We start from the raw sequence: 26,577 nt of genomic DNA on the forward strand, positions 1-26,577 counted from the left end.
ACAGCTGACATACACAGAACATACACAAAATGTGAAGTCACTCTAATGCTACATATTTGTGAAAAGCATGTTCTAAAAAATAAATCTTAGGTGCAACAGGGAAAAAATATTTCTTAAGTTTATACTTTGAAAAGGTACTTTCACCTCTCTGTCAAACAACTAAAACCAATTTACCAATTCATTCAATGAAACAAAGAATTTATTTGAATAATTTAGTAGTTTAATATGTCTTTGCATTATTTTTGTTGCAATGCAGCCTTTCCATAAAGCCAAGGGTGACAGTGGTTCTGTATTTTAAAAACAAGCGAACTAATTTGGCTGAGAACAGCAGGGAAGACTTTCAGCCTTGACCCTTTCATTCCTTTTATAAACTTAGGCAGTGAAAAGCAAGCAGAAAGTAGCTCTAAGAGATACTTCAAAATAAGAAAGTCTCAAAAAGCACAAGATCACCCTAACGAGATCCTGTGACCCTCTATATGCTGTCAGGAGCAGTTCAAAATCCATGCCCTCTTCCACCATACTGATCAGGTCACAATCAAACACTTGGTCTTTAGCATTAGCTTGTTTCAGAAAAGACATCCAGAAATGTCTTCCTTCTCCTGGAACCAGAGAAAACAGAAGCTCTGGCCATTCCTATCAGAAGCAACTTGATCTTAAAGAGCTGGCTTGTGCCATACATTTACTTTAGAATTAAGTGCCTCTTATCTGTTGCCAAGAAACATTTTGGACATCCTATCACATAATGTCAGGAAAGAAGTGATTGCAAGATCAAGCACTTAGTCATAATTAAATGCCTAAATGTAACAGTATTCTTTAAAATTATTAACATGATATAGAGCTAGTTTCTATGATCTGGGGCCAAAGATAATTTTACTTTTCCCAGGCACAGGTTGCACTAACCACCTACCATCCCCTGGCCCAGCTGCCATTTGTAAGGGTAATCTACTCATCTTGATCAGCAGTACCTCCTCTTCATATCTCAGCTTCTCCAGGATTCTTGAATGACTGGCATCTTTCCTTGTAACTTACTGACACTGTTTAGTCTAATATTTTAAGTGTATTACTGCTTCAAACTGATGTGGCTCCTTTGACCTGTCTGCTAGAAGTAGAATGCCAGGTGTGCAAATGTCCCCAGCAGGAAGGACATTTACAATGGGCTCTAAAATGGTCTTTTACTGATAATAAAAGACCATCTTAGAGCTCAGTCTATATGTGAGCCAGACAGCATGTCCAGTGATACCTTACTTAGCTTCCTGCTTTTGATGTATTTAGTAGACTTTTTAACATCACTTTGAACATCTTTTATGTGGCACTTTTGAAGTCTTTAATCCCTCATAGGGCTTTCTTCGATAATGGAAACTGTCTCACCTTCAACAGTTTTGAAACTGCAGTGAATTTTCCTTGTCAAGGGAATGTTGCTGGCTTGAATCATACCCATGGCAGTGTTCTGGGAAGGTGTTTTATGACATAACAGGCCTCATTTTCCACTGCCTCTCATCCCAGCTAGACACAAAACAAAGTGGCTATAGAATTACCATGGCAGATGTCCAGTGTTTTAAAGTCATTAATGTCATCTAGCAAAAGATGACTGCAGCACTTACAAACCAGTGAGGACTCTGATCCCGGCTCAGACTTTATCACAAGAAATGCTGATGTCAAGGAGAACACAGGTGGATGTACCAGAGGAACGTGCTGATAAGGGGAACATAGGCAAATGACTGAGAAAAATACTTAACCTTTACAGACTGACTTCAAGCACTTGGAAAACTGCTTCCCACATCAAGCAAACACATTCACTTTGCATCACTATTTCTTATGACACATTCATATTTACAGCAACTTCTTTATGAAAGCACTGTTAAACACTGTATTTCAGCTATGCCTATGGGGTAATTCACCAGCTGGTTTGTCTTCAGTTGCTCAAAATGACATTTTTCACCCACCTGTGAAAGGGAGGTGGATGGCGAATTTCCCGTCACCACCAAATGCTAAAAAAATTCATATAAAAATGATAGTAATAGAAATACATTATCTAAGATCATAAATGTGCTCTTGGCAAGGACTTAGAATAGAATAGAATAAACATGGAGAAAAAAAAATAAGTAGTTTTGATCATTTTTGTTGCTACCAGGAGGTGAATCTGGAGTATGCTTACTCCTGAAACACAGCTGAGTGCTATGGTGCTGCCACAGCACACCATACATGAGAAGTCACCATGTACTTATGGGAACACATGTAAGGAGACATAGGTTTATGCAGAGGCCAAGCACAAAGCTGCCCAATGTCTCACCAACTCATGGGCAATGGGAACATCCCACTATAGCGGGCAATGTCAGAGCAGCTCGGATGGAGTCTCAGATCTCCCACTTAAGGTCAAGAGCAGCACAGCCTCCTGTTTCTGCAACTGCATCCCCAGCAGACCAGGAAGTTGCTCTGAGAGGGGACACAGCTATATATCAGCAACTGACAGCATGTCCTCTGTCCTTAGCCTGCTGACTATCAACTGCCAGCAAAAGGCAGCAACAAGAGAAGTAATTTAAGCTATGGCATATTACACCAACTAATGATCTCAGTTCGAATATTCCACATCTGCTGCTCACTCCAGCTTTACTCTGGTGCCCAGCACTAGAGTTTGTGATGCAGTAATTCTGGAACCACGCTAACACAAATCAAAGGGCATACTAATATTTAAAATGGATCCTTAAGTTTCTTTGGAAACTCAGCCATGTAATTTAACTTAGTCATGTAACTTAGCCAGATGGAAAAAACAAATTGTTGACTCTCTGGAATATTTTTTTTTAAAGTTTGAAGAAAAATAATTTTTAAAAAAATTATAATTATGTTGGACAAAAGCTTATTGTATCTTCCTACGTCCTCTTGAAAGAGCTCAAGCTCTTTCGTTGAGAGAACCCCAGACCCACAGTCTTGGAAGAAAGTGAGCCTCACATTCCTGGTCAAGCCTCATTTGAAGTAACTAACAATTCAAGAGCTTGAGCTATACCAGTTCCACTAGAAGAAGAAAAAAACATCCTGCATTATTTCAGATCAAAGATAATGGACAATAAAGACATTTAAAAGAAGTCTGAAGAGAAGAAGAAGAGAGTGTGATACTTCTATTTATTATTTTTGCTAATGCTTTAAGTAAATGTAGTCATTAAAGTATCACACTCTTGCCTGCTGGAGAAAACACAGTGCAAAAGGAATGTCATTTGCAGAGGAAATTCAGCCTGTAGTAAAAAACACTGCCTTCACAAACAAGTGAGCCTGTAGACTGTACCACAGTGAACATCTCTCTTTCCATCCAGTGATGACTGAAACTCAGGCCTTAAGGCTAGGAATTACTGAGATGATAGATAAACTCTTACATCCAGAGATAAATACCACACACCTACACTCACATTGCTAAATCCCTCTGGAGAATGAAACACTGAATTAACAAAGTCTCCCAACTGATCTCCAAAATGCTGTGGCAATGTGCAGGAGCTCCCCGAGATAACTTACAAACCTATTCTCAACAGCTCCCTATACAAATGGAGGTCCCTGCATGTGGCTCTGCAGGATCAGCACCATGTGACATGTTGGTCAGCAGGTCCAGGTGGCCAAAGCCTGATGTAAGGCAATGTGCCAGGTGAAGCCAGGCAGCCCTGCTCTTTCTATTACTGCACCCAGAACTACAGCACTGCCAAACCCGCTAATTGATCAGTGCTCACTGCATAGCCACAGAGAGAGCAGACAGCAAACCATGGCAACTGCTTCTAGACATATTTTCCTTCCCTGATAAAGTATTACTATTATCAGTGTCCGTTGTTTCATCTTTGTGGACATTCTAGGGTCTGGTAAATTTAAAAACTGAGGGAAGAGGGAAAGTGGATGGGTCTCCCCGACCCTCCAGTCTCAGTCTGGAGGCTGACAAAAGGGAGGAGAAGCAAAGCCCAGATGATTCTTTTTGCATAAACTGAAACCACCTTGTATTAATGATGCAGGCACCCTTAGCACTCTGGAACACTGTGTGAGGGTGTTTGTTGTTTCCAAGTATTAAGAGTGCCTGCATCCTGCCCCTGGGCATGTTTCTGTGCCTCCAGGACTGGAGGACAGCTGTTGTCTTATATCCAGTTTACTGATGGATTTACTGAATTTATGACATCAGCTCAGGAAGAGAAAGAAAATAATCCAAGCTCTGAGCAGTTAATGACCTTTGAAGTGATTCATATAGAAAAGAAACCGAGCAAATATCAGCCTGTTCAATCAATTCACTCTAAGGAAATGAGTGCTTTGACACATCACATTAGAGCAACAACGTATAAAAGCATGCTCCTTGCTTTTTAATCTGAGAGTTCAGGTTTATGTAAGATTGGCATATTTTATACAAATGTAAACAACTCTCCATGGTATCCATTATGGCAATATTTGTGCCTTGAGGCACATGACATTTTCAATTCAGAATTTCCTTTACAGGGAACAAACAAGCGACAATAAGATAGAACAAGATATGCCCTGGGTCTGTATAATGCCATGGATGAGCAGTGAAGAGAAGCACCACTTTCATCCAAGAAGGGAATTCATTTCCTTATGACACACATCCATTTGGGTTTGCAGTAGACCCTCAGGTCTACAATGCAATGTAAGATTTTTTTTTTGGGGGGGTCAAAATAAAAGAACCAGAATGTAACCCTTACTCACTCCCTACGTATTATTAGCTATTGATTTTAAATTCTGATCTAACGATCTGTTTGAATATCTTACACTTATTTGTTATAATGTATCCTAACCTTTAAGGAATCCTTTGCAAAAACAGTAAATGGCAGCTTGTAGGTGAAAGCTTTCGTGACTATTTGCAATGGGGCTTTACAGAAGAAATGGTAACCTACCGGTTTCTCCCAGGACTTTAACTGACTAGCGACACTCCCTTAGATCGGTGATGGAATTGCCTTACTAGTTAGCACAGAGATTTTTAAGTGAGCTGCACAACAATGACACAAATACAGATGAAATAATTCACCATAAGGAGAAGATTAAGTCTGAATTCCTTTAAAAGGAAGCATTGTGGTTTCCCCCTAATGAATCTCAGGCATCTATAAATAGATACAGAGGTTCTCTGGCTGATGGAAACAAAGCTGGTTTTCCACAGTTTGATAGGAATGGGCTTCCCTTCCTCCCAGCTTTTTTGTTTTTCCGCTGCTGCTGTGGTTCTGTTGTCTTGATTTACACTTAAAAATATTGTCTACTCCTGAAGTCCATACCTTTGCAGTGTGCAATTATACCCCATGCTAGTATGCTGCTACCTTTGTGTGTGGGAAATGCTTTATAAGGCTTCCCACTTTGAATAACTACAAAGCTTGGCATTGGCCTTCAACACACTGCTGACTGTGAGAATCAGGCCCGGGCTCACCCATTTTTTGACACGATCACACAAACAGATTCTTTGTGCTCTGCTCTCACATCATCCTCCTGGCATAATCACCATGAAAACAGCTCTTGTTTCAAGTGTCACAGGTGTTCCTTGCCTTTTCTTGCTTCCTCTCTTCACTCCAACTCTCCCCAATCCTCCCATTTTACAAGAGTACTTCTTAAACTGCATTGTACTGTTCACAGTTTATTTATGCAGGATGTAGCAATCTTGAAAAGTCCTTATTATTAAACAAAACACAACTGATAGCTGAACATTTTTCAGCTGTAACATGAGGGGAAAAAAAATCCAATGTTCTTGAAAGATGGTATTTAACTCAGTGTTGAATGTTTTATTCTTTTCTGAGCAAAACCAGAAAGCAGCATAAAGGTGGCATAAATTGTTATTTTTTCAATCTCTTGTCTGTGGCTTGTAAACTATTAGAAGTACTCTCATATCATATTTTCAAGCTTTTCTCCAAAACCACGACTAGGATGATTCAGTAATAAGCTAACCTAAGATTCTCTATTGATTACATTATTCCAAGAGCTTACAATTAGAGAAAAAAAACCAACCACCAAACATCCAATTAAAAATGTGTAACATCATATTTCAGCTTTTGGTTAAGCTTACCTCATTTAAGACATTAAGTTGTTCAGCTGCTTCTTTGGGTGAACTGCCTGCATTCTGATTTATCCTGCAAAACAAAACCAGAATTTTCCCATCAACAGAGTGCCTCTCTGTGCTGCAGAGGTTCCAGACGTTTCATCATGTCTGTACATAAATTACAAGTTATGGGATAAAGTTGTTTTAGTAAGAAAAAATAACATTTCTATGAAGGTTACATCTGCATTTTATATCTCATTCAAAACAACAGTGATTTTACTGGAATCCTAAATGACATATTTAAACTGTGAATGAGGTCCTGGAAACTACAGCATTAAAATTTAGGCTCACGCTGTCACACAGAAGAACTTTTACAGAAGCATGATCAGCTCTTAGTATCTTGGTGAGCTAATAGGGTTAAAGCCAAGAAAAAGCTCAGACATATGCTTAAATCTAAGCATGATTTGTCCCACATGCTTTAAGTCAGGAGCAAGAGGTTTCCTGTATCAGAGCCATAAAGAATAAGTTTTTCCATATTTAAATTTGATGTTATTTCAGGCTCCCAATCTTCAGCTTTCTGTTTAAATTCTGTTTTGCAGATGTCAAGACTACCCAAGTGACTCCCAGGAGGAGCTGAAATCCTTTGAGTAAGAGAAATATCTACATTTTTTAATGTGTGTCTGTTTGCAGCCATCAGAGATGCCCACACCTTTGGTTTTCCCTCAGTGTATGACTGCTTCTCCACATGCAAATAGGAAAGTCCTGGGCTGGCAAAGGGGACATCTCTTCCCTCTGACTATGGCTAAAGAGACAACTGTGCCCATCCTGGCATATGTGGTCGTGGCCTAAGTCTCCACATACCTACCAGATTCAGGATTAGTTGTAACTTTATTCTGCCAAAGAATGAAACTGAAACATAAAAAAGACTTTCCATGGATTAGACGAGCAATCTGAATAACCTTATACCACAGTTCACTCCTCCTCCAAAGCAAAGCTTTCCACACTCAGCTTCAGAGCCCGACATGGGTGCCTCCCAAGATGACCAACAAGCCAGCTGAAGCAAGAAATCTACTGCTGTCTCAGAGAATGAGATTTCTCACTGCTGAATAGGTTGCAGTGGTTGCTGGCCCTTGCAGGACTCATTCACGGACATGACCAAAACTAACTCAAACCCCATATTCCTTTGGGTAAAAGAATTCTTCTTTTCCAACCTGTTGTTCTCAAAGATATCCCAGCAAAACTAAATGGTTTTAAAAGCCTCTAGAGACCTCAGGGGAAAAAAGGTACAGACAGGTACACAGGTCTCTATTATAGTTCTCCACTGATTTATGAGGCATTTAAAGACTGAAATGAGAGAGATGTCACTTTCCTTGCAAAAATAGGCACCCTAGATAGCAATATGAGAGTGAATAACCACTTCCTTGCAAACAGACAGGGTCCAAGGTGTACAACTTGTATAGTCATTTTTGAGATAGTACATCTATCACCAGAATGGGAGGTCTTACAAGGCCAGAGGCCTGTGCCTCCCTCAAGACACACAGGTACACAATCAGGTGTGATTTCTGCAGATATTTAAGTGCCAAGGTGCCTGGGCTGACTACTGTACTGCTGACTGCTTAGCTCGCTGTATATACTCTCCCTGCCATCTGGCCTAAAGAAGAATTACAAATGTGTCCATAATGTGAAAAGAAAGGAACAGAAGGAAAATTAAACTACAGAAGCAAAAATTTAGTACCTAACAACCAATTTCTGAAGAGCTTTCAGGCAGCAGAGGGGACAATATGAGGCAGCAGATGAGAACCAAAATAATACTCATTACAAGTATGAGGAGAGAAAAAGGACTAATTTAGTAGGAAAGTGTGAAATATCTCTAGCTTGGCTTAAAAACATATAAGGAAGGACCTTTAAGGCCATAGACAGCTGAAAGAGTTAATTCACTAATAGAGAAAAAATATGTTTGGAGTGATTTACTGCATTGAACTAGAGCTAGACATAAAGGAAGGAAAGGTCACATGTCAGCTTTGTACACTTCTGGTAATCATTTGGATGACCTTTCAGGGTGCATAACACCCTTCTTAAAAAAAACACCAAACCAACACAACTAAATACTGGCAGCAGTTCTTACAGGTACCATGCAAAGTTCTGCGTGATTCACAGCTCTATCACTCGTGAGTCTTGCACTCTGGAGAGTTGAAGATTTACAGCACTCCTGAACTGGCTACCTTCCTCTCATTCAGGCTAATTATCTTGCCTGTTGTTTTAGGGATGCAAGATGTCTTGCATGCTACTGCTTCTTTTCACTAAGACTGCTGGAGTAAGGTGTTCTTAGTTTTGCATTGTTTGGATTCTGGAAATAATTAAATCATTGGCCCTTGTGGCCAAGAGGATAAATGGCATCCTAGGGTGCGCTGAGAAAAGTGGGTCCAGCAGGAGGTTCTCCTCCCCCTCTACTCTACCCTGGTGAGACCACACCTGGAATACTGTGTCCTGTTTTGGGCTCCCCAATTCAAGAGAGATGGGGATCTGCTGGAGAGACTCCAATGGAGACCTATGAGGATGATTGCAGGACTTGAACATCTCTCATGTGAAGAAAGACTGAGAGACCTGGGGCTATTTAGCCTTGAGAAAGAGAAGGGTGAGAGGGAATCTTATCAATGACAGGTGGCTGAACATGAGCCAGCAGTGTGCCCAGGTGGCAAGAAGGCCAATGGCATCCTGGCCTGTATCAGGAATAACGTGGCCAGCAGGAGCAGGGAAGCCATTCTGCCCCTGCAATACTCAGCACTGGTTAGGCCACACCTTAAATACTGTGTCCAGTTCTGGGCTCCTCAGTTTAAGAAGGACATTGAGATAGCTGAACATGTCCAGAGAAGGGCAACAAGGCTGGTGAGAGCACAAGCCCTGTGAGGAGAGGTTGAGGGACCTGGGGTTGTTTAGCCTGCAGAAGAGGAGCCTACCTGAAAGGAGGTTGTGGATGGGTGTTGATCCCTTCTCCCAGGCAACAAGCAACAGAACAAGAGGACACAGTCTCAAGCTGTACCAGGGGAAGTTCAGTCTCAAGGAGAGGAGACAGATCTTCACAGAAAGAGTAATTGGCCATTGAAATGTGCTGCCCAGGGAGATGCTGGAGTCCCTGTCCCTGGAGGTGTTCAAAAAAAGATTGGATGTGGCACTTGGAGCCATGGTTTAGTTGTCATGAGGTGTTAGGTATTAGGTAATAGGTTGGACTTGATGATCCCTGAGGTCTTTTCCAACCTGGTTGATTCTGTCTGAAATATCTGAGGGGTGGCTGTCAAGATGAAGATGCCAGTCTCTTTTTGGTGGTGCCCAAAGACAGGACAAGGAACAACGGGTACAAGCAAAAACAAAGGAGGTTCCACCTCAACATGAAACACTTCTGTATGACACAGCACTGGAACAGGCTACCCAGAGAGGCTGTGGAGTCTCCCTCTCCGGAGACTTTCAGGACCCACCTGGATACATTCCTGTGTGACTGGCCCTAGATGATCCTGCTTTGGCAGAGGGCTTGGACTCAATGATCTCTCTGGAAGTTCCCTCCAACTCCTAACATTCTCTTCTAACATAGCTGATTCTAAGATTAAGGTAGGTAATTATTTTTGTGTAAAGCCCACTTACTTTAACAGTCATACATGTATGCTGAGCTGTTCTTACTCTGTGGAGATTGGGGTGTTCTTCTTTTTGTTTTCACCAAGATTAACTGCTCTGGTAACTGCAGGTTATCTGATAGTCACCAGGCAACAAAAGCCTCACAATTTAATAACTGTTAGTTGGATCCTTCTCTCATTAAAAGTCAATCACAAAATATCCATTAACTTCAAAAGCAGCAGGAACAAGCCCTAATTTTCCATCTGTGCTGAGTATATTAATGTTATTTTAAGCCTTTGCTGAAACTTTGAATAACTGCAGACAACTCTTATTTTGTATAATTCCCATCATGTAAAATAATGAAAATGGAATTCCATTCATGGCTAATACTCAACTATATGTTACATCAGTCTTCATAAATATGAAAAGTCTGATCTCTTATCCTCCCTACAGACTCTGGTTTTGGAAGAATCGCCCTGTTCTGCATGGCACAGTTGACAAAGACTCAACCCAGCAACATGTGCATTTGAAGCTTGTGGAAATAACAGGAAAAGAACAGTAGCAACAACAAACACAAACAGAAACAAACAAAAAGGAAATGCACCACACAAACCAACCAACCCACCAAAATAAAAGCAAACAGCACAAAAAAACTCCCAACCAAACCAACAAACCAAAACACTAGTTGTCATATCAGAGCTCCTACCACACTTCAAGGGGAAGATGAATTTGCATGAGCACTGTGTTGTTTAAAAACCAGACCATAACATGTGAGTTATTGAATTATGTATTAAATCACTTCCAAACTCAAATTCAAATAAAACCACATAATTTTAAACACTAGGAAAAATGGTTTTTAAAAAGCCTAAGTAAATTCACTTCTTACTGCTCAGAGCAAGCTCAGAAAGGAGTATTGCATTCTGTAATTTGCAAGTCTCAATCTAGTCCAGCTCTAGCTTACAATGGCCCCATCCTTAGGAGGCTTTCATGTTTATGTACCACAGTGCCACATGTGTTCAGAGTCTTGGGCCAATTTATGCATTAGCAATGCCAGGACAGATCCTGGCAAGCAAAGCATACACTGTCCTGTGTGATGAAACCCTTTATCCAGATTCACTTACAGCCTGTCCTGGCCCAGTAATTCTTTCCTGTCTCCAGTGTGGTGATCAGTTTTACTCTTCCCACCATGAGAGTGGCCTTCCGGGTGAACAGCTCAGAAAGGACAGTCTCAGTATCCCATCAGAGGACTGATGTGAGCCTAGCCTCAGGTTACAACACATGAGCTCACAGAAAGGTAGACCCCACAACCAACATACCTCAGTGCAAGAAAACAAAAAGGTTCTTTTTGAGACTTTCCTACACAGCAAAAGGCATTATGAAATTCAAATACAGTCATATTTTAATCCAGGACTGCAGGTGAATGCTTTGAAAACATGCATAAGAGTCCTTACAAAGTAATGCAGAACTGCAATATGCTTTTGGATGACCATAAAGAGCACATTTGCAATGAAAGAAACACCATTAATGGCTCAAGGCTGTTTGGATACCTCCTAGGCTACTCCCCAGTCAGTCCCTGAATGCTGGAGCAGCACAGCAGCCAGCAAGAGAGCCGGTGTAGCAGCACCTGTCTCATCAATCACAGCAGTTACATAAAGGCTGGTTTGTGGACAGCCATGCTGATTTTTCTTATTATGAGTGCTCACCAGGCACAGGCCTTACTTGGGTTACAGTAAGATACTAATTTATTTTTGCCCATGTCCTCTGCCCATGCTCCACCCCTTTTCCTTTTTTGTCTGTCTTGTTCTTTTTAAAAATGTGTTTAAGTACATTATGACCCAAGAGTTTGTCCAGGGGGGGTCCATGCTTTGCTACAGGTATCACTGGAGCCATAAGCACCAATATTTTAATACCAAGATTCCTGAAGAGACTGTTCTTAGGAACTGTTCAGTCATTTCCCAGCAAAGCAATATTCCATCAGCAAATCCTGACTTACTGACAGAGAGCTATTTGCAGACACATAACAGTCACGATGAATTTTCACCAGGTCTGAGGCAGGACTTGGAGGGAATCTGGCCAAGTTTTCCCCCTGCTCACCTGGCCGCCTGTGTGGGAACGCAGCCTCGCAAGCTCTGCCTCAACCGCACAGGGCTGCCATATGGTGCGGGGACATCAGCGCTTCTGCAGCTTCCCTGCTCCTTCCCACGCATCCCTGAGTCGTAACTGTTAATCAGAAAGTGTGGAAACTACAAGAGTTCCCACCTGAAGTGCATTCTCAAAAGCTACTTGCCCTGAAAGCTTAAACACTGAAAGCCTCACTAGTGCTTGGTCTCTTTCAGGGAAGCACAGAAATCCTGGGAGACTCTGAGCCTAAGATTCAGGGGAGCCCAGGGCTCCCGGGATTATCAGCTTTCCTGGAGAACAGTCATAGTTATGACCCCACCTGGAGTACTGTGTTCAGTTCTGGAACCCCTATTACAAAAAGATATGGATGTGCTGGGATGTGTCCAGAGAAGGGCCACAAGTATGATTAGGGGGCTGGAGCTCCTCTCCTGTGAGGACAGAGAATTGGGGATGTTCATTTTGGAGAAGACAGAGCTCTGAGGAGACCTTCCAGTATCTTAAGGGGGGCCTACAAGAAAGCTGGTGAGGGACTTTTTAGGGTGTCAGGTAATGACAGGACAAGGGGGAATGGATCCAAGCCAGAGGAGGGTAGATTTGGATTAGACGTTAGGAAGAAGTTCTTCAACATAAGGGTGGTGACATACTGGAACAGGTTGCCCAGGGAGGTGAAGGAAGCCCCAACCCTGGATGTTCTTAAGGCCAGGCTGGATGTGGCTCTGAGCAATGTGATCTAGTGGAAAGTGTCCCTGCTCATGGCTGGGGGGGATTGGAACTAGATGATCCTTTAGGTCCCTTCCAACCCTGACAATTCTGTGATTCTATAATTGTCACCCTACAGCCTCTGCAGAAATTAAGAACCAATCCAGGGACCATTCCACTCACATTTTATTTAGGGGAATGGGGATGAAGGATAACTTCTAGGAATTTTTCTTTGGCACAAAACTTAATTCCAAAATGTAGTTCCCATACTGACTTAGATTGCAATCCTCTCTGAAAAAAATGAGATTCCCACTACCCAGGAGTCCCACATTTCATCCTCCTCTCTGTGTAACAGGTATCTGAAGAAATGCCATCCTCTTCAGGTGACCCATGTACACAGCTCTGCAATGCACAGCAGTTTTGCTGATTGCTTTGAGAAGGCAATCAGTAAGCCCAGATTTCTGCAATCATTTGTATTGTTCCATAATGACTTCCCTATTCTCTGTTAAAAAACCCAGGCAGTTCTGGTTAAAAAAAAAAAGGAAGAAAAAAAGGCAGTTCTCTTTATTGTAACATGTATTCATGGGGCCTGCATGTGACTTCTATATCTCAAAGCTGCAGTTAGGTGACACTCCAAACCAAACTACACACAATGACTAGTGCAGTATTCAATGTAATCATGAGCATTAATACTAGAAATTCATGTTCTTGTAATAAGAAGTAAAGATTTCCATTCACAAAGACAGCATTTCATGTTCTAAATTGATGCTGATGGTCATAAATTATGGATGATTTATCAGCCAGACCTGGACAGACAGAGTTGGGTGGGGAAAAATTGAGTGAAATTCAATAAGGACAAGGATAGAGTTGTGCATCTGGGAAAGAACAGGTTCATGGACCTGTATAGCTTGGGGGCTGATCTGTTGTAGAACAGTGTAGTGGTGGACAACGTGATGACTATGAGCCAGCAATGTGCCCTTGTGGCCAAGAAGCCCAATGGCATTCTGGGGTGCATTAGAAGGAATGTGGTTAGTAGGTTGAGAGAGGTTCATCTGTCCTGATGGGGCCACATCTGGAATATTGTGTTCAGTTCTGGGCCCCACAGTCCAAGAAGGACCTCAGGGAACTGCTTGAGAGAATCCAGCACAGAGCCACAAAGATAATGAACGAAGTGAAACATCTTGCTTATGAGGAAATCCTGAAGGAGCTGCTTCTCCTTAGCGTGGAGAAGAGGAGACCGAGAGGTGACCTCGTTCATGTTTATAAAGATGCGAAGGGCAAGTGCTGAGAGGACAGAGCCAGGCTCTTGTCGGTGCTGTCCAATGATAGGACAAGGGGCAATGGGTGCAAGATGAAGCATAGGAAGTTCCACGTGAATATAAGGAAAAACCTTTTCACTGTGTGAGTGAGGGAGCACTGGAACAGGCTGCCCAGAGAGGTTGTGGAGTCTCCTACATTCAAAACCCATCTCAATGTGTTCCTCTGTGACCTCTAGGTGTTCCTACTCTGACAGCAGGGTTGGACTGGATGATCTTTGAGGTTGGTTATAACTCCTAACATTCTGTGATTCTGTAATGATAAACACCTCTTGAAGCTGAAATCCCTGATTCACAGGTCAGGCCTAGCTTCACTGGGAACAAGACAGTATTCTCATTATTCTGATTGTAAATATCTGCATTAACTCTGTTTTTCCATTTTCCTCAAATCCCACTAACTTTTCTCATTCATTATTTCTATGTTTATCATAAAATAAAAGTAATCCCTCCAAAAGACAATAATCATAGAATCGTAGAATGGTCTGGATTGGAAGGTCTCAAAAGGTCACCAAGTCCAGCTCCCTCTGCAGTAAGCAGGGGCACCCTCAACTAGATTAGGTTGCCCAGAGCCTTGTCGAGCCTTGAATATCTCTAGGGATGGGGCCTCAACTCCCTCCCTGGGCAACCTGTTCCAGTGTTCCACTACCCTCATGGTAAAGAAATTGTGCCTAACATCCAATCTAAATCTACCATTGGGTAGCAGCTGTCATTGTTGACCTTGTCCTGATTTGAAACAGACCTTGGAGGCAATGGACTCCCTATGTCAACTATAAATAAATGCAGACCTACGCTACAATCAGGTGTTTGGGTTCCCCTTTCTCAGGGAGAATGCAGCTCTGAGGAAGAGTGAGACAAGTCAGCACTGACATAAAAAGAACTGTCGAGATAGTTCTAAAACTTGGCACAGAGGAACTGAATCTTTCTGAACTGAAGATATTCTTCCTGTTTGAAATATAAGGGGTTTAAAGAATGATTAAATTTGCATTATTATTTAGAATAGAATAGAATAGACCAGGTTGGAAGAGACCTTCAAGATCATCGCGTCCAACCCCTCAACCAATCCAACCCACCTGAACAACTAACCCATGGCACCAAGCACCTCATCAAGTCTCCTCCTGAAAACCACCGATGACAGCGACTCCACCACCTCCCCAGGCAGCCCATTCCAATGGGTAATCACTCTCTCTGTATAGAACTTCTTCCTAACGTCCAACCTAAACCTCCCCTGGCACAGACTGAGACTGTGTCCTCTTGTTCTGGTACTGGCTGCCTGGGAGAAGAGACCAACCTCCGCCTGTCTACAACCTCCCTTCAGGGAGTTGTAGAGAGTGATAAGGTCACCCTTGAGTGTCCTTTTCTCCATCCCTTCCACTTTCTCCAAACAGTTCTAGTCACATAAAGACAGAATACAACTGCAAATGAGAGCCAGGAGTCTGAGTGTTTGACACAAAAGGCAGCAGACAGAAAAGCCAGTCCTACACATAATCAGAAATGAGATGTGCTGTCTTATCCCAAGGCTTACCCTGGTTGCAATCTTACAACTGCTTCTTGGCATTTTAAAGCCATGTTCTGTGTGTAGTCATTAGCTGATGATCCAGACTTCCCCTGCTGCTCTGAGAGGCCTGGCAATGCACTTTCCAGCTCCTGCACAAATCAAAAAAAAAAAGAGAGAGAGAGTTGACTGTCCTGTCAGTACAAATCAGGCTTAGCTGAATACCTTGCTTTAACAAAAAAAAAGAGTTCCATGAGACAAGATGCTGATGGTGGTTCTTTGCTATTTTTTGGCAATCATCTGGAAACAACTGGAAAATACAGACTAGAAAAGGTTCTGAACAAAGTAGCATTTTCGCTCTCTATGCAGTATTTACTGAAACCAAACCAGACCATAACCTACATTTTCTGTTTATTACTTAGATAACAGATGTCAGTTTCTGAGCTAAGGGGTGCTACCTTTTTGTGTGTGTTTATGTATACATTCACATTTAGCTGGAAATTATTTATTCACATGTCAGTAATATTTTGTAACTCGGACATTATCAGGAAATGCATTTCACTTAAAGAAGATTTATAAGGTTTAAGGAGTTGCATTTTTCCTTCTGCTTTTTCTGTCCCTAGCACATGCATAGCTTTGTCAATAGAATATTACTGCAAGACTGAAGGGCACTGAGGGGTAAAAAGTCACATTAGCCAGCTTGCACAGAAAATCAAAAAGCCAATTTAATCCTCAACAAATTGAGGAATGTCCAATGCCCAGCAAAACATAATCCTGTCTGACCCTGTCCTTACAGGAGACTCTAAGAATGAATGAGGAAAATGTCTCTTCTACCTGGAAGCTATCAGCCCACTGTTGTATTGACCTGTTCATTCCCCAAGAGCTTATGATCATTTTTATATAACTAAGGGAAGATAATGTTAGGATAGTTACAGGAAAACTAGAACACCTGTGGAAAAAAATAATCTATTGCCCATTTCTAACCTGGGCCTGTCTTTTTAATGTCAAATTACTGGCAGTTCTTTAAAAACCATGCAATTTTCCCACTTAATTTATACTCAGAACCAAAATTTCCTGCAGCAATTTCCCACATTCCCATCTCTAGCATTGTCAAGCCACCAATTCATTTTTATAGTCATTTACCTTCATAACATGACTGTAAAACTGAACTTTTACTGCCTCTACCTTTTAGATAGCATGTTTAGTGACATTATACAAGTATTTCTCAGTATTAATGAGGAATTTGAGAATTACTCATTTAATAATTTATATTGATGACAGTGCATAAAAGGTGAGTGACAGTAGAAAGGATTAGGCAAGGAAAGCAGACTTCCCATTCCTCACCATCTGTTCTCACACTGACTTCCCAGAGTATGTTCTGACCATATGTTTCCTCACCCCCTGAAGTCAAACACATCCTAATTAATAAGATTTTCTATAGGCTAACATCGTAGAATTGTTAAAGATCAAGAAAGCTCAAACCAAATAGCCAGAGTACAATGCTGCAATCACATTCCAGCAGACCACATTTCTTCCTATACTTTGGAAAGGCTACATCTGACCCATACCCTGCTCCTGCCCTCAAAGAAACTACTGCCTGCAAACCCAGGCTACACCTTTACTCTAGTGCTATTTTATGAAATGATAAGTGAAGTCACTTGGTACTGCATTTTTATTAGACTTCATCCTGTTGCCACCGTAAAATTAACAACTTTTTCTTCATTAAGACCTAGGGTACATGACCACAATACCACACTCTTGTCAAAGCAATCAGAGGCACAGGAATCACGCTTCAGCAGACTGAGAGACTTGTGAAGCAAAAAAAAAACCCCAAAACCAAAACAACACCAAAAAAACCCAACCAAAATCCAAGCTGGCCATCTTTCCTCTACTGAAACACAGTGATCTGTGACCTTTCTATGGAAAATTTCTATGGCAATCCCCTGGATTCTGAATAATAGAAAGGAACTATTTTCTGAATGAAACAAACAAACAGAAATGACTCATGGGCTTATAACACATCTGGGCATTTCCTTTGAAAGAGATACTGTCACTGCAGGACTGTTACAGTTTCTTTCTGTTGTCACAGAGGAGTCAGGTTGGGGAAGTGAGGAGTCTATTGGAAAAGCACTCTTACCAAATAAACTCAGTAAAATAAGGATGAACAATTTAATCACAATGTGCAGAGCATCGTGCTTTTCTTTCATAGACGCACATGCTCAGATCTTGCTATTCGTCGCCTGAACATCAGCTGCTTTTAAGCACATCATGTATCTGAGTGGCTTGATGGTACAGTGTTTCATAAAAGGGAGGTATATGCAGTTGCACAGCAGTCTGGCCCACTTTCCAGATAATAACAACCTGCCCTATACATATAAACATCTACTAGAAACAGCACAGCTGCACTTCGCTTTCAGCTTCAAAGGGGAGAGAAGAAATTGCCACCAGTTCACAACTAGGGCTGCTGACAAAGACTGATGCAATAATGTTTAGGAGGTCATAAAGCCAAGATTCTCCGTGAGAACCCACACACAGAAACAACCCCATCACAGAGCTCCCCTGCAAGCACAGTCTTGTTTTTCATATGCACCATTAACAAAGCCAGGAGCCAGATGCTTGCTTTTTTTAAAGAAGAAAAGCCCTCGAGGGAGCTGCACATGCAGTAAGGCAGGCACTCAGGGTCAAGGAGTATGCACATCCTTACTAATGAGAATGAAGGCTATGTGCAATTAATGGCTTGGCAGATGCTTTCTCTGAAACAGCTTCCTTTTGCAAACCATTCCAGGAGGCAAACTCTTGCTCCAGAAAGCACCACTAAATTCAGTGTAGATATAGGATAGCCTTCAAATAGTCTTTAAGGGTAGTAGGATGCAATTCCCTCCGTGAATGAGTGGAGTTCCTGTTATGGAGGGATGTTTGCTTTGTGTTTACATTGTATATTATATTCAAAGCTCTACACCAGCTCTCATCTTTCAAGTACTCTCATCAAAGGTGAGATGAAATGGTGCCTTTCCTGTGAAAGCACATTAACTAACCACTTCAAGCCACACAAAATACCATAGAGCAGCAAATCTGGGCTATGTTAGTTTCACCTAGGTGAGAGATGCAGGTATGACATACACAAGGAGCAGGCAGACAGAAGGCTGGGAAATAACTGCAAGAGCAAAGACTGATCCATGAGACAGATCTTGCCCTGTTTATAACTTCTTTGTGAATTCTCTTCTGGATATCTTCCACTTGCTCTTCATAGGGACAATTTCCCTACCATTTTTCATATCTGCTGATAAACATGAATACTTCATCTCCCTACAACCTATGAGTAATATTTCCTAGTAACAATGCATCTAAAATCAATTGATCAATCAATCAATCAGTAGTTATTATTTCATTTGAGGGATGAAATCCACACAATCATGCATGAAGATTAGGGCAAGAGTTTATGCTGACATTCTGAAAGAGACTGTGACACTACCATTGGGATGCAATTTCCTTTTCCTTTTTGTTATGAGATTTAAAAGGATATTCCTCACTTAGAAGGTAAGATGTGCCAGCTAAAATTATGAATTCCCATAATTCCTGTCTGTGATTGGTTCAGACCACTTTAGAAATATTCTCCTAACCAAGACAGTTGATGTTAACATTAGCAGATTGTAAGAACATTTCTAGCTGAGGGATTAAACCTGGACTAGAGCTCTATCCTTTGCACTGCACATAAGACATGACTTGGGAAGCAGAGAGAGAGAGCACAGGTGCTTCCAGCAGCTGCTGGGAGGTGGTAGCTCTAGAGAGTACAGATCAGTGTACCTCCACAGACAGAAGTAATGATAAGACTAGGGGGAATGGAACAAAAATAGAAATGGATAGATTCAGATTGGATTTTAGGAAGAAATTCTTCACCATGAGGGTGGTGAGACACTGGAACAGGTTGCCCAGGGAGATGGTGGAAGCCCCATCCCTGAAGGCTTTTAAGGCCAGGCTGGATGTGGCTCTGAGCAGCCTGATCTAGTGTGAGGTGACCCTGCCCATGGCAGGGGGGGTTGGACCTAGATCATCCTTGAGGTCCCTTCCAACCCTAACAATTCTGTGATCCTATGATTCTCCATGTCTAGTCTTGGAATCACAGAATATTAGAACCATTAAGGCTGGAAAAGGCCTTTGAGTCCAACCATAACCCAGCTACCATGACCACTACAGTATATGCTGCAGAACCACATCTAGACACTTCTTTAACACCAGCAGGGATGGTGATTCCATCACCTCCCTGGGCAGCCTGTTCCAACACCTCACCACTCAGTAAAGAATTTTTTCCTAATGTCCAACCTAAACCTTCCCTGGAACAACTTAAACCAATGTCCTCTTGTCCCTTACTTGGGAAAAGAGACCAACACCAGCCTCACTCCAACCTCCTTTCAGGTAGTTTTAGAGAGCAATAAGATCTCTCCTTATCCTTCTCTTCTCCAGACTAAACAACCCCATGTCCCTTATCCACTCCTTATATGCCATGCCCTCCAAAGCCCTCACCAGCCTTATTGCACTTCTCTGGACACACTCCAGGACCTCGATGTCTTTCCTAGACTATGGTCTTTTTTTATAGCCTTTAGAAAAGTTACAGTTCTGCCCCTTCAGATCAACCTGAGAAGCCTGTTCGCAAATGCTCTGGTACTACAATAGACAAGAGACTTATTATTTAAAGATGAGAAAAAAACAGAAAGTAAGATGAAGTATGAAAACTGTCAGTTGGCAGCCAAAACACCAGCAGACATGATACTTGGTCAAATGAATAAAAAAAGTGCTACAACTACCAAGATTCAGGGCAAGAAATCACAGGAATTCTAAATTGGAGAGATACTCGCATAGCTTCAGCTACGTTCTCCAGTCACTCTGATAGCAGCTGCAGCACACTGCAATTCCCTGGATGAAAGAATTTGTCTGTTACTGCAGGAAGGTTCCAGAGCTCCAGGTCTCTGAATGTCAGTTTAGTTTATTGTGGGGTCTTCGTCACACCATGGAAGACTAGGAGCCCCACTCTGCATTTCAGAAGGTATGCTTGCTCAGATACTATGCAATAAACCTACCCTTGGTAAGTTTAGTTCTTTACCTGGCTTTCCTCATGGCTTTTTCCATTTTCTAGCTTTGCAATGGGCTTAGGTTTTCTTAGCTTTAAGTTTCCCATTTCAGGCTTTAGAACATAGTCAATTACTGTCTGTTGCTTGTGCTGCTGAGTATCTTGCCAAGGCTTTTTGTCTAAGACAGCAGTGTTGTCTGGATAATTTTCTTTGTTTTCATCATCTCTGTAAGAAAATAAAATTGAAATTCATGAGGCAGGACTTCAGTGATATGTCAGAACATTCTGAAGGAATAACAGCAACAAGTTCTTAGATATTTATGAAACCTTAATTTTACCGAGCAGTCTAGGCATCAAACTGCATATGTTAGTAGCATTACTCCATTCGTTGTCAAATCACAAGCTAAACTACTCTTAGTATTATTACAAACTCAAATGTGGTGTCATTACATAAGACTACTTTTAGAAGCACATTTTAGCTTCAGACCTTTAGTTCATACTCCCCAAACAAAATCTGAAACTGTCTTAATCTGAAACTGTCTTTTTCATGCAGAAGACCTCTCCCCATTCAATGATCCACACTCAGTTATAATCTCACAAATATGCCATCACATTCCATAATTATTCCCTACAGTTGCACTTCCCTCCTGACAGTATCCATTTTGGGGGGCTTTTCACAGAATGGCTTAGGATGGAAGGGACCTCAGAGATCATCCACTCCATCCTCCCCAATATGGGCAGGGACACCTCTCAACTAGACTCAGCTGCTCAAGGCCTCATCCATCCTGGCTTTGAATACCCCCAGGGAGAAGGCATTCACAACCTCCCTAGGAAGCCTATTCCAGAGTCCCACCCTTGTACTGAAGAACTTCTAAAGATCCAGTCTAAACCTACTCTTCCTCAGAGTCAAACCATTCCCCCTTGGCCTGCTTCTAGGCACCCTTCTGAAAAGTTCCTCTGCAGTCTCCCTGTAGGATCCCTTTGGGTATTGGAAGGCAGCTCTAAGGTCCCCCTGGAATCTTCTCTTCTCTGGGCTGAACAACCCCAGTTCCTTCAGCCTATCCTCATAGCAGAAGTGTTCTAGCCCTTGGATCATCTTTGTGGCCCTCCTCTGGACTTGCTGCAACAGCTCTGTGTCCTTCTTACGAAGTGGACACCAGAACTGGAGGCAATATTCAAGGTGAGGTCTCACAAGAGCAGAGTAAAGGGAATCACCTCTCTTGCCCTGCTGGCCGCACTCCTTGATGCAGCCTAGGTTACAATTTGCCTTCTGGGCTGCAGGATTGCACTGACAACTCCTGTTAAGCTTCTCATCAATCACTACACCGAGGTCTGTTTCTTCAGAGCTACTCTCAACCCACTCTGCTCCCTCCCTGGATATGGGATGCAGGATCTTGTATTTTTGGACAAAGCACGGGAGGTAGGATGCCAGTTTAGAGAAAAGTACCTCCTGTACAACAGCATATCTGGTGGTTTAAAAGAACACTATTGCTCATGGATGCAACCAATCTCCACTTAGCCTACAGAGTGCAAACTAGCCTAAAAAGACTTTATTAGTCTTCGTCTGGTCTAATGCCTTTCACTGGCATCTCCCTGGCACCATTAAGAAAGTTACTGCAATGCAGAATATAAGACTGCATGCTTAGTTGACAGGATGAGCAGACTGGCATTACTGCTCCAAAATTCCTGGCTTTGCTTAGGTTGCAGGTGGAATTTCAGATGTTAGCTTCAGCTGGTAAAATCCTAATGGCTTGTTGAGAGATGACCTGTCTCCTGGTGTGAAACTTCCACAAGTGGGGGGATAAGGGACTATTGAATTAGCTCCCCTGTGATTTCTTTTAGAAAATATAATTTGCTAATCAAGCATTTTCTCCTGAGGGTTATGAGATGCCAAACACACTTTCCATCTGTGGCCCGTCAGCATCCAGATGGATGCTTGCAGGGTGCCTATGGAATTAAACACCATTGCTGCCCATACCTTCTGCAAGCGTGCTCCAAGGCAGTCGTTACGGTTACAGGGTAGGGTGCTTCACATCCCACAGCCATTTCAACAAAATGCAGAAGTGCTGCTAATTTTATGGTGTCACCTGATTTAAAAACCTTTCTGAAAGGGTAAGCTGCATCCTCTAGCCATCAACATACACTAATATAGCCATGAAAGACAAATGCCTCAGGTGAATCACAGTAAGGTGATCTTGAGAAGCAGAGATCCTAGCCTGGCATCCATCAACTGATAGAAGTCATAAAACAAGACTGAACTTACCAACAACACAAGCAAGTATGCCAAAATGTATTTGAAAAACCAGACAGCAGTAGATGGAAAAGGTAAGTAATAATTAATCAGATATATGATAGAAACATAAAATGGTAGGGGTTGGAAGGCACCACTGGAGATCAGTGCAGGGTCATCTAGGTCAGGCTGCACAGGAATGTGTCCAGCTGGGTTTGGAAGGTCTACAGAGAAGACTCTACAACCTCTCTGCACAATTTGTTCCAGGGCTCCAGCACCCTCACAGTAAAGAAGTTTTTCCTCATGCTGAGGTGGAACTTCCTGGGTTCCAGTTTGTGGGTTTTGTCCCTCATCCTATCACAGGACACCACTGAACGGTAACTAGCCCCTTCCTCTTGACATCTACCCTCGGGATACCTCTAAAAATTAATTAAGATCTCCAGATGTGGAGCAACACACTCTGAAAAAACAATTTCATTTTTCTCTTTGTAAGAACAAATATTAACCAAGAAAGCTCACTCAAACAAGACAGTGCTTAAAGCTAAGATCATAGCAGGACCTTTAAGAAGATGAATTCATAAAATAATGCAAATACCTATCATTTAAACACAAAGTGCTTTTACCATGGCTTCTTTGAGAAAGGCAGCTCACATATCCATGCTACCTGTCTGCACATATGAACACAGACATGCGTACACACCTCTCCTCTCACCAGTAACTTCTATTTCTTGTCGTCCAACCTTAGTTATATTTAACAGAGAGAAGGATATTCAAGAGTTTGATATGTTTTGTGATAGCTTGTGGTCATGTAGTACAAAGAGCTCCCACTGGCCCAAAAACTGCAGTAGTATCGTGTTCGTACCTAAAACATCAGAAAATATGCCACAACAGGTTCAAGTCAGAAATCCATATAGGTTGAAACATACACTGGGCAGGAAGTATGTCTATTGGCAAAACAAGTGAACTCTTTTCCTTCAGTGCCAAATACAACTACTGTCTCTTAAAAGTAAGTATATCCATTAGGCATGGGCCGTAGCTCAGAAATCCTGGGGATCCCAGTGTAGATGGACCACTCCTCTGACTCTGTAGTCCTGCCAATTTATGTTTCTTCTAAGGATCTCTGGTTTAATGGGATTGGGTTTTTTAATTTTCTTGCATTTTTACCTTCCCACAGGAATCATTTTAATATAATTTGAAAACTGCCTCCTTTTGCTGATTTGACCTTTAAGAACTTCACATGAACAACAGAAACACATGGCTTGCTGGAAGTTTATCAGCCCCAGGCACTTGCCTTGTCTGGATAAATGTTTCTGAAAGATTGAATCATTCAGGGAAGCTCTGGTTTTGTGTTTGCCACAAATAATGACAGAGATTGTCAAATGAGGATGTCTAAAGCTGCATGGCAAGCTTTTTCTTTATTCTGCTAAAGAACAAATGTAACCTATTTTCAGATGTGGCCAGCACAAACAACTATTGCTGGAATCAGTAAGAATTGTGTGCCCTCAGCAGTTCACAAAAACAGGCTTTAGGTGAAGGTTCTAAACAGGATTTAGGGAAATCAGCTCTGGAACCCAGGTTTGCTCAGTTAGACAACGTTTTTCAGATGTCATTGTTCACTTCTTTGTTTCTAAAAGCACATTTCTACTACTGTGCTTGGAAAGATAAGATCAAAAATTAAACCCCCTGAAACAGAGCGAATGACAGCTCAAATGAAGGAGATTCCCCCTTCAGGCAACGTCGTGCCTCAGCCTCAGCTCTACCCTGCTGCTGCCTCTCGGCTCAGCACAGCACTGGCTGCAACCCTCTCCCTTTCCCCAGGGACTGTGCTGGCGCTGCGCAGTCAGCTTTGATGCCATCCTCGCTCCTGTCTTCATAATCACATGAAGCACCACAGGCAAAGGCCATCACCTTCAGGACCCAGAAACCTTAAGGTGGAGGCAGACACAGGGGCCATTCCAGAGGAATATTTGCGGAAAAGAATGGATGTACTTAGGGGTAGAGAAAGGGAAGGAGAAAGACTATAAAGAAACATGCTATCTGTAATCTGCTTATTCTTCTGTGAAAGGGGAACATCCCAGAATTTTACAGGCTACAACTCATCACTTAACCAATAGGGTCCCAGAAAATGCTAAAAACATTACTTAATGATTTATTAGCTTCTGTTAAAGCTTTCCTTCTCTGCCACAAGCACACAAAAAGCATGGCTAAGTTAAAATATAAATAAATCAAGGCAATGTAACAGAGAAAAATTATTCGGAACCCCATGAAATGTTACTTTTCCTGTAGTGATTTTGGCAACAGTTAGCGATGGCTCAGATGATTATTCTTTGGCCTGCTTTCCAGATATATCCTGTCCCCACAACACTTAGACAAACTGTTCACTGTCCAGCTGGGTTTTATTTTAATGATGCGCACTTCAGCAGTGTAAAACTCCCCTAATGCATGGGAAAAAATCTATACATTGTTTTCTTGCTGAGAAACTGCTGAAGAATTTCCCCTAAAAGCTTTTAAAACAGTGAAAAGCACACAAAATAACAATTTAAAGAACACCAAAACTGAAGTGTTTCAGACTGAAATAAATCAAAGAGCATTTCTTTTGTACTAGCCTAAAGCCTTTGCCTTTCTAACTTGCTAATGCCCTCCCTTGTCCTGTTCTGTTGTCTCTATGAAACAGCAACAACAACAAAAAATGCAACATACTTATCCTTGTGACGGTGATATAGATAAAAGGCTTTCTAATGAGTTTATGAAATTGATTACAAAGAAATTAAGTATTTGACACTTGGACTGTCTACATAATGTTGCTGAGGGTTGGTTTTGGATTGTTTGGGTGGTTTGGTTTTTTTTTTGGGGGGGGGGGGGGGCGGGGGGGCTGTTTTTCAAAATCTTTGCAAATTTTATTCCCTAATAATGCTTGCAGGAAGTACAGAGCATGTGGTTTTAGAAAACTGACAGACTGGTGTTTGTCAAGATTGTCAGCACCACAAATGAGCAATATTTTCACCGAAGAGCTATCCTACACTGAAAAATCATGCATTTAAACACATGTGATGTGCACCAAGCATTCTCCCACAAAGCTATTGCACTACTAAATGGTCACAAAGCATGTAAAGGCAGCTGTTTCATGCAACCCTTCCTGTACTGTAATATTTTTTGATTACAGAAAAAAATAATCAAAATATATGCCAGATACCTCAGGACTTCTTATATACTACTTACAATTATTCTCTACAGTAACTCAACTCATCATTCTTATCTAAAAATAAGGACATCTTTAAAGTGTTCACTTACTCTGCTAAAGCTGTCGTGTTGAAGGAGTTATCCTGAATGCTGAAACAGAAACAAGAAAACATCAGATAAGTCAGCAAAGCAGGCAGGCTCCCTGTATCCTCAGTGGCAGGAATACATGCACAAACATGGCATTGCAAGGCAAGTCTCTGTGTCAGCTCTACATGCACGACTGTACCTTCAGCTGCTCTGCACATGCTCATAATCAAGAAGCCATAGGGATTAGTGCTAAAACACTCACAAAGCCCATCCAGCAGTGCTCTGAATTAATACAGGGATGCAGGTAGATGGTGAGGCTTAGAAAGGGTTCATGTTTTTTCTAACTGTAACAGTATTGCTAATAAAGGCTTAGGTTTATAAACAAGTATTTAGCATTCTGTCCTTTAAATGCTTGCTCTATATAACTGGCTCAAACACTGTTGTTTTGATTTCTTAAATAGGGTTGTTCAGCTAAGATCTCTGGAGGCTTTTCCTTCATGTTTAGTGGTCTCTCACACACAGCTCATGGGCAAACCCCAGGGGAATCTCTGGAAAAAGTAATCTGGCAGAAAGGACAGTTCAAGTAGTAAAAGGTCATTAAGCTAGCAGCAAGCAATAGATGAAACCATTCCTGTTAAAGGAATGGGCTGCTGTGCTCCTGCAACAAAATGTTTCAGACCCGATGTTATACATTCAGTAGAGGTCAACTCGGGATACCATAAACTGCTGGGTTTGAGGCAACAGAGGAATTCCCCCTCAAATAATACCTCTCAAATCCAGTAAGTATGC

General features: G+C 41.8%; 1 protein-coding gene across 1 annotated transcript in view; it reads right to left on the minus strand.

The window, feature by feature from the left end:
* The window catches only part of FAM13C (family with sequence similarity 13 member C), a 49,466-nt gene extending 23,509 nt beyond the window's left edge, over positions 1-25,957 (minus strand). Inside the window, exons 1-4 of the mRNA XM_054174595.1 lie at positions 25,813-25,957; positions 20,325-20,517; positions 15,257-15,378; positions 6,020-6,083 (exon numbers count right to left, since the gene is read on the minus strand). Coding sequence (XP_054030570.1) covers positions 6,020-6,083; positions 15,257-15,378; positions 20,325-20,517; positions 25,813-25,874 — 441 coding nt within the window. The 5' untranslated portion in view covers positions 25,875-25,957. The remainder of the gene's footprint in view (positions 1-6,019; positions 6,084-15,256; positions 15,379-20,324; positions 20,518-25,812) is intronic.
* Positions 25,958-26,577: the final 620 nt, after the last annotated feature.

The sequence above is a fragment of the Dryobates pubescens genome, chromosome 30 (genome assembly GCF_014839835.1).
Source record: "Dryobates pubescens isolate bDryPub1 chromosome 30, bDryPub1.pri, whole genome shotgun sequence".
NCBI classification, from domain to species: domain Eukaryota; kingdom Metazoa; phylum Chordata; class Aves; order Piciformes; family Picidae; genus Dryobates; species Dryobates pubescens.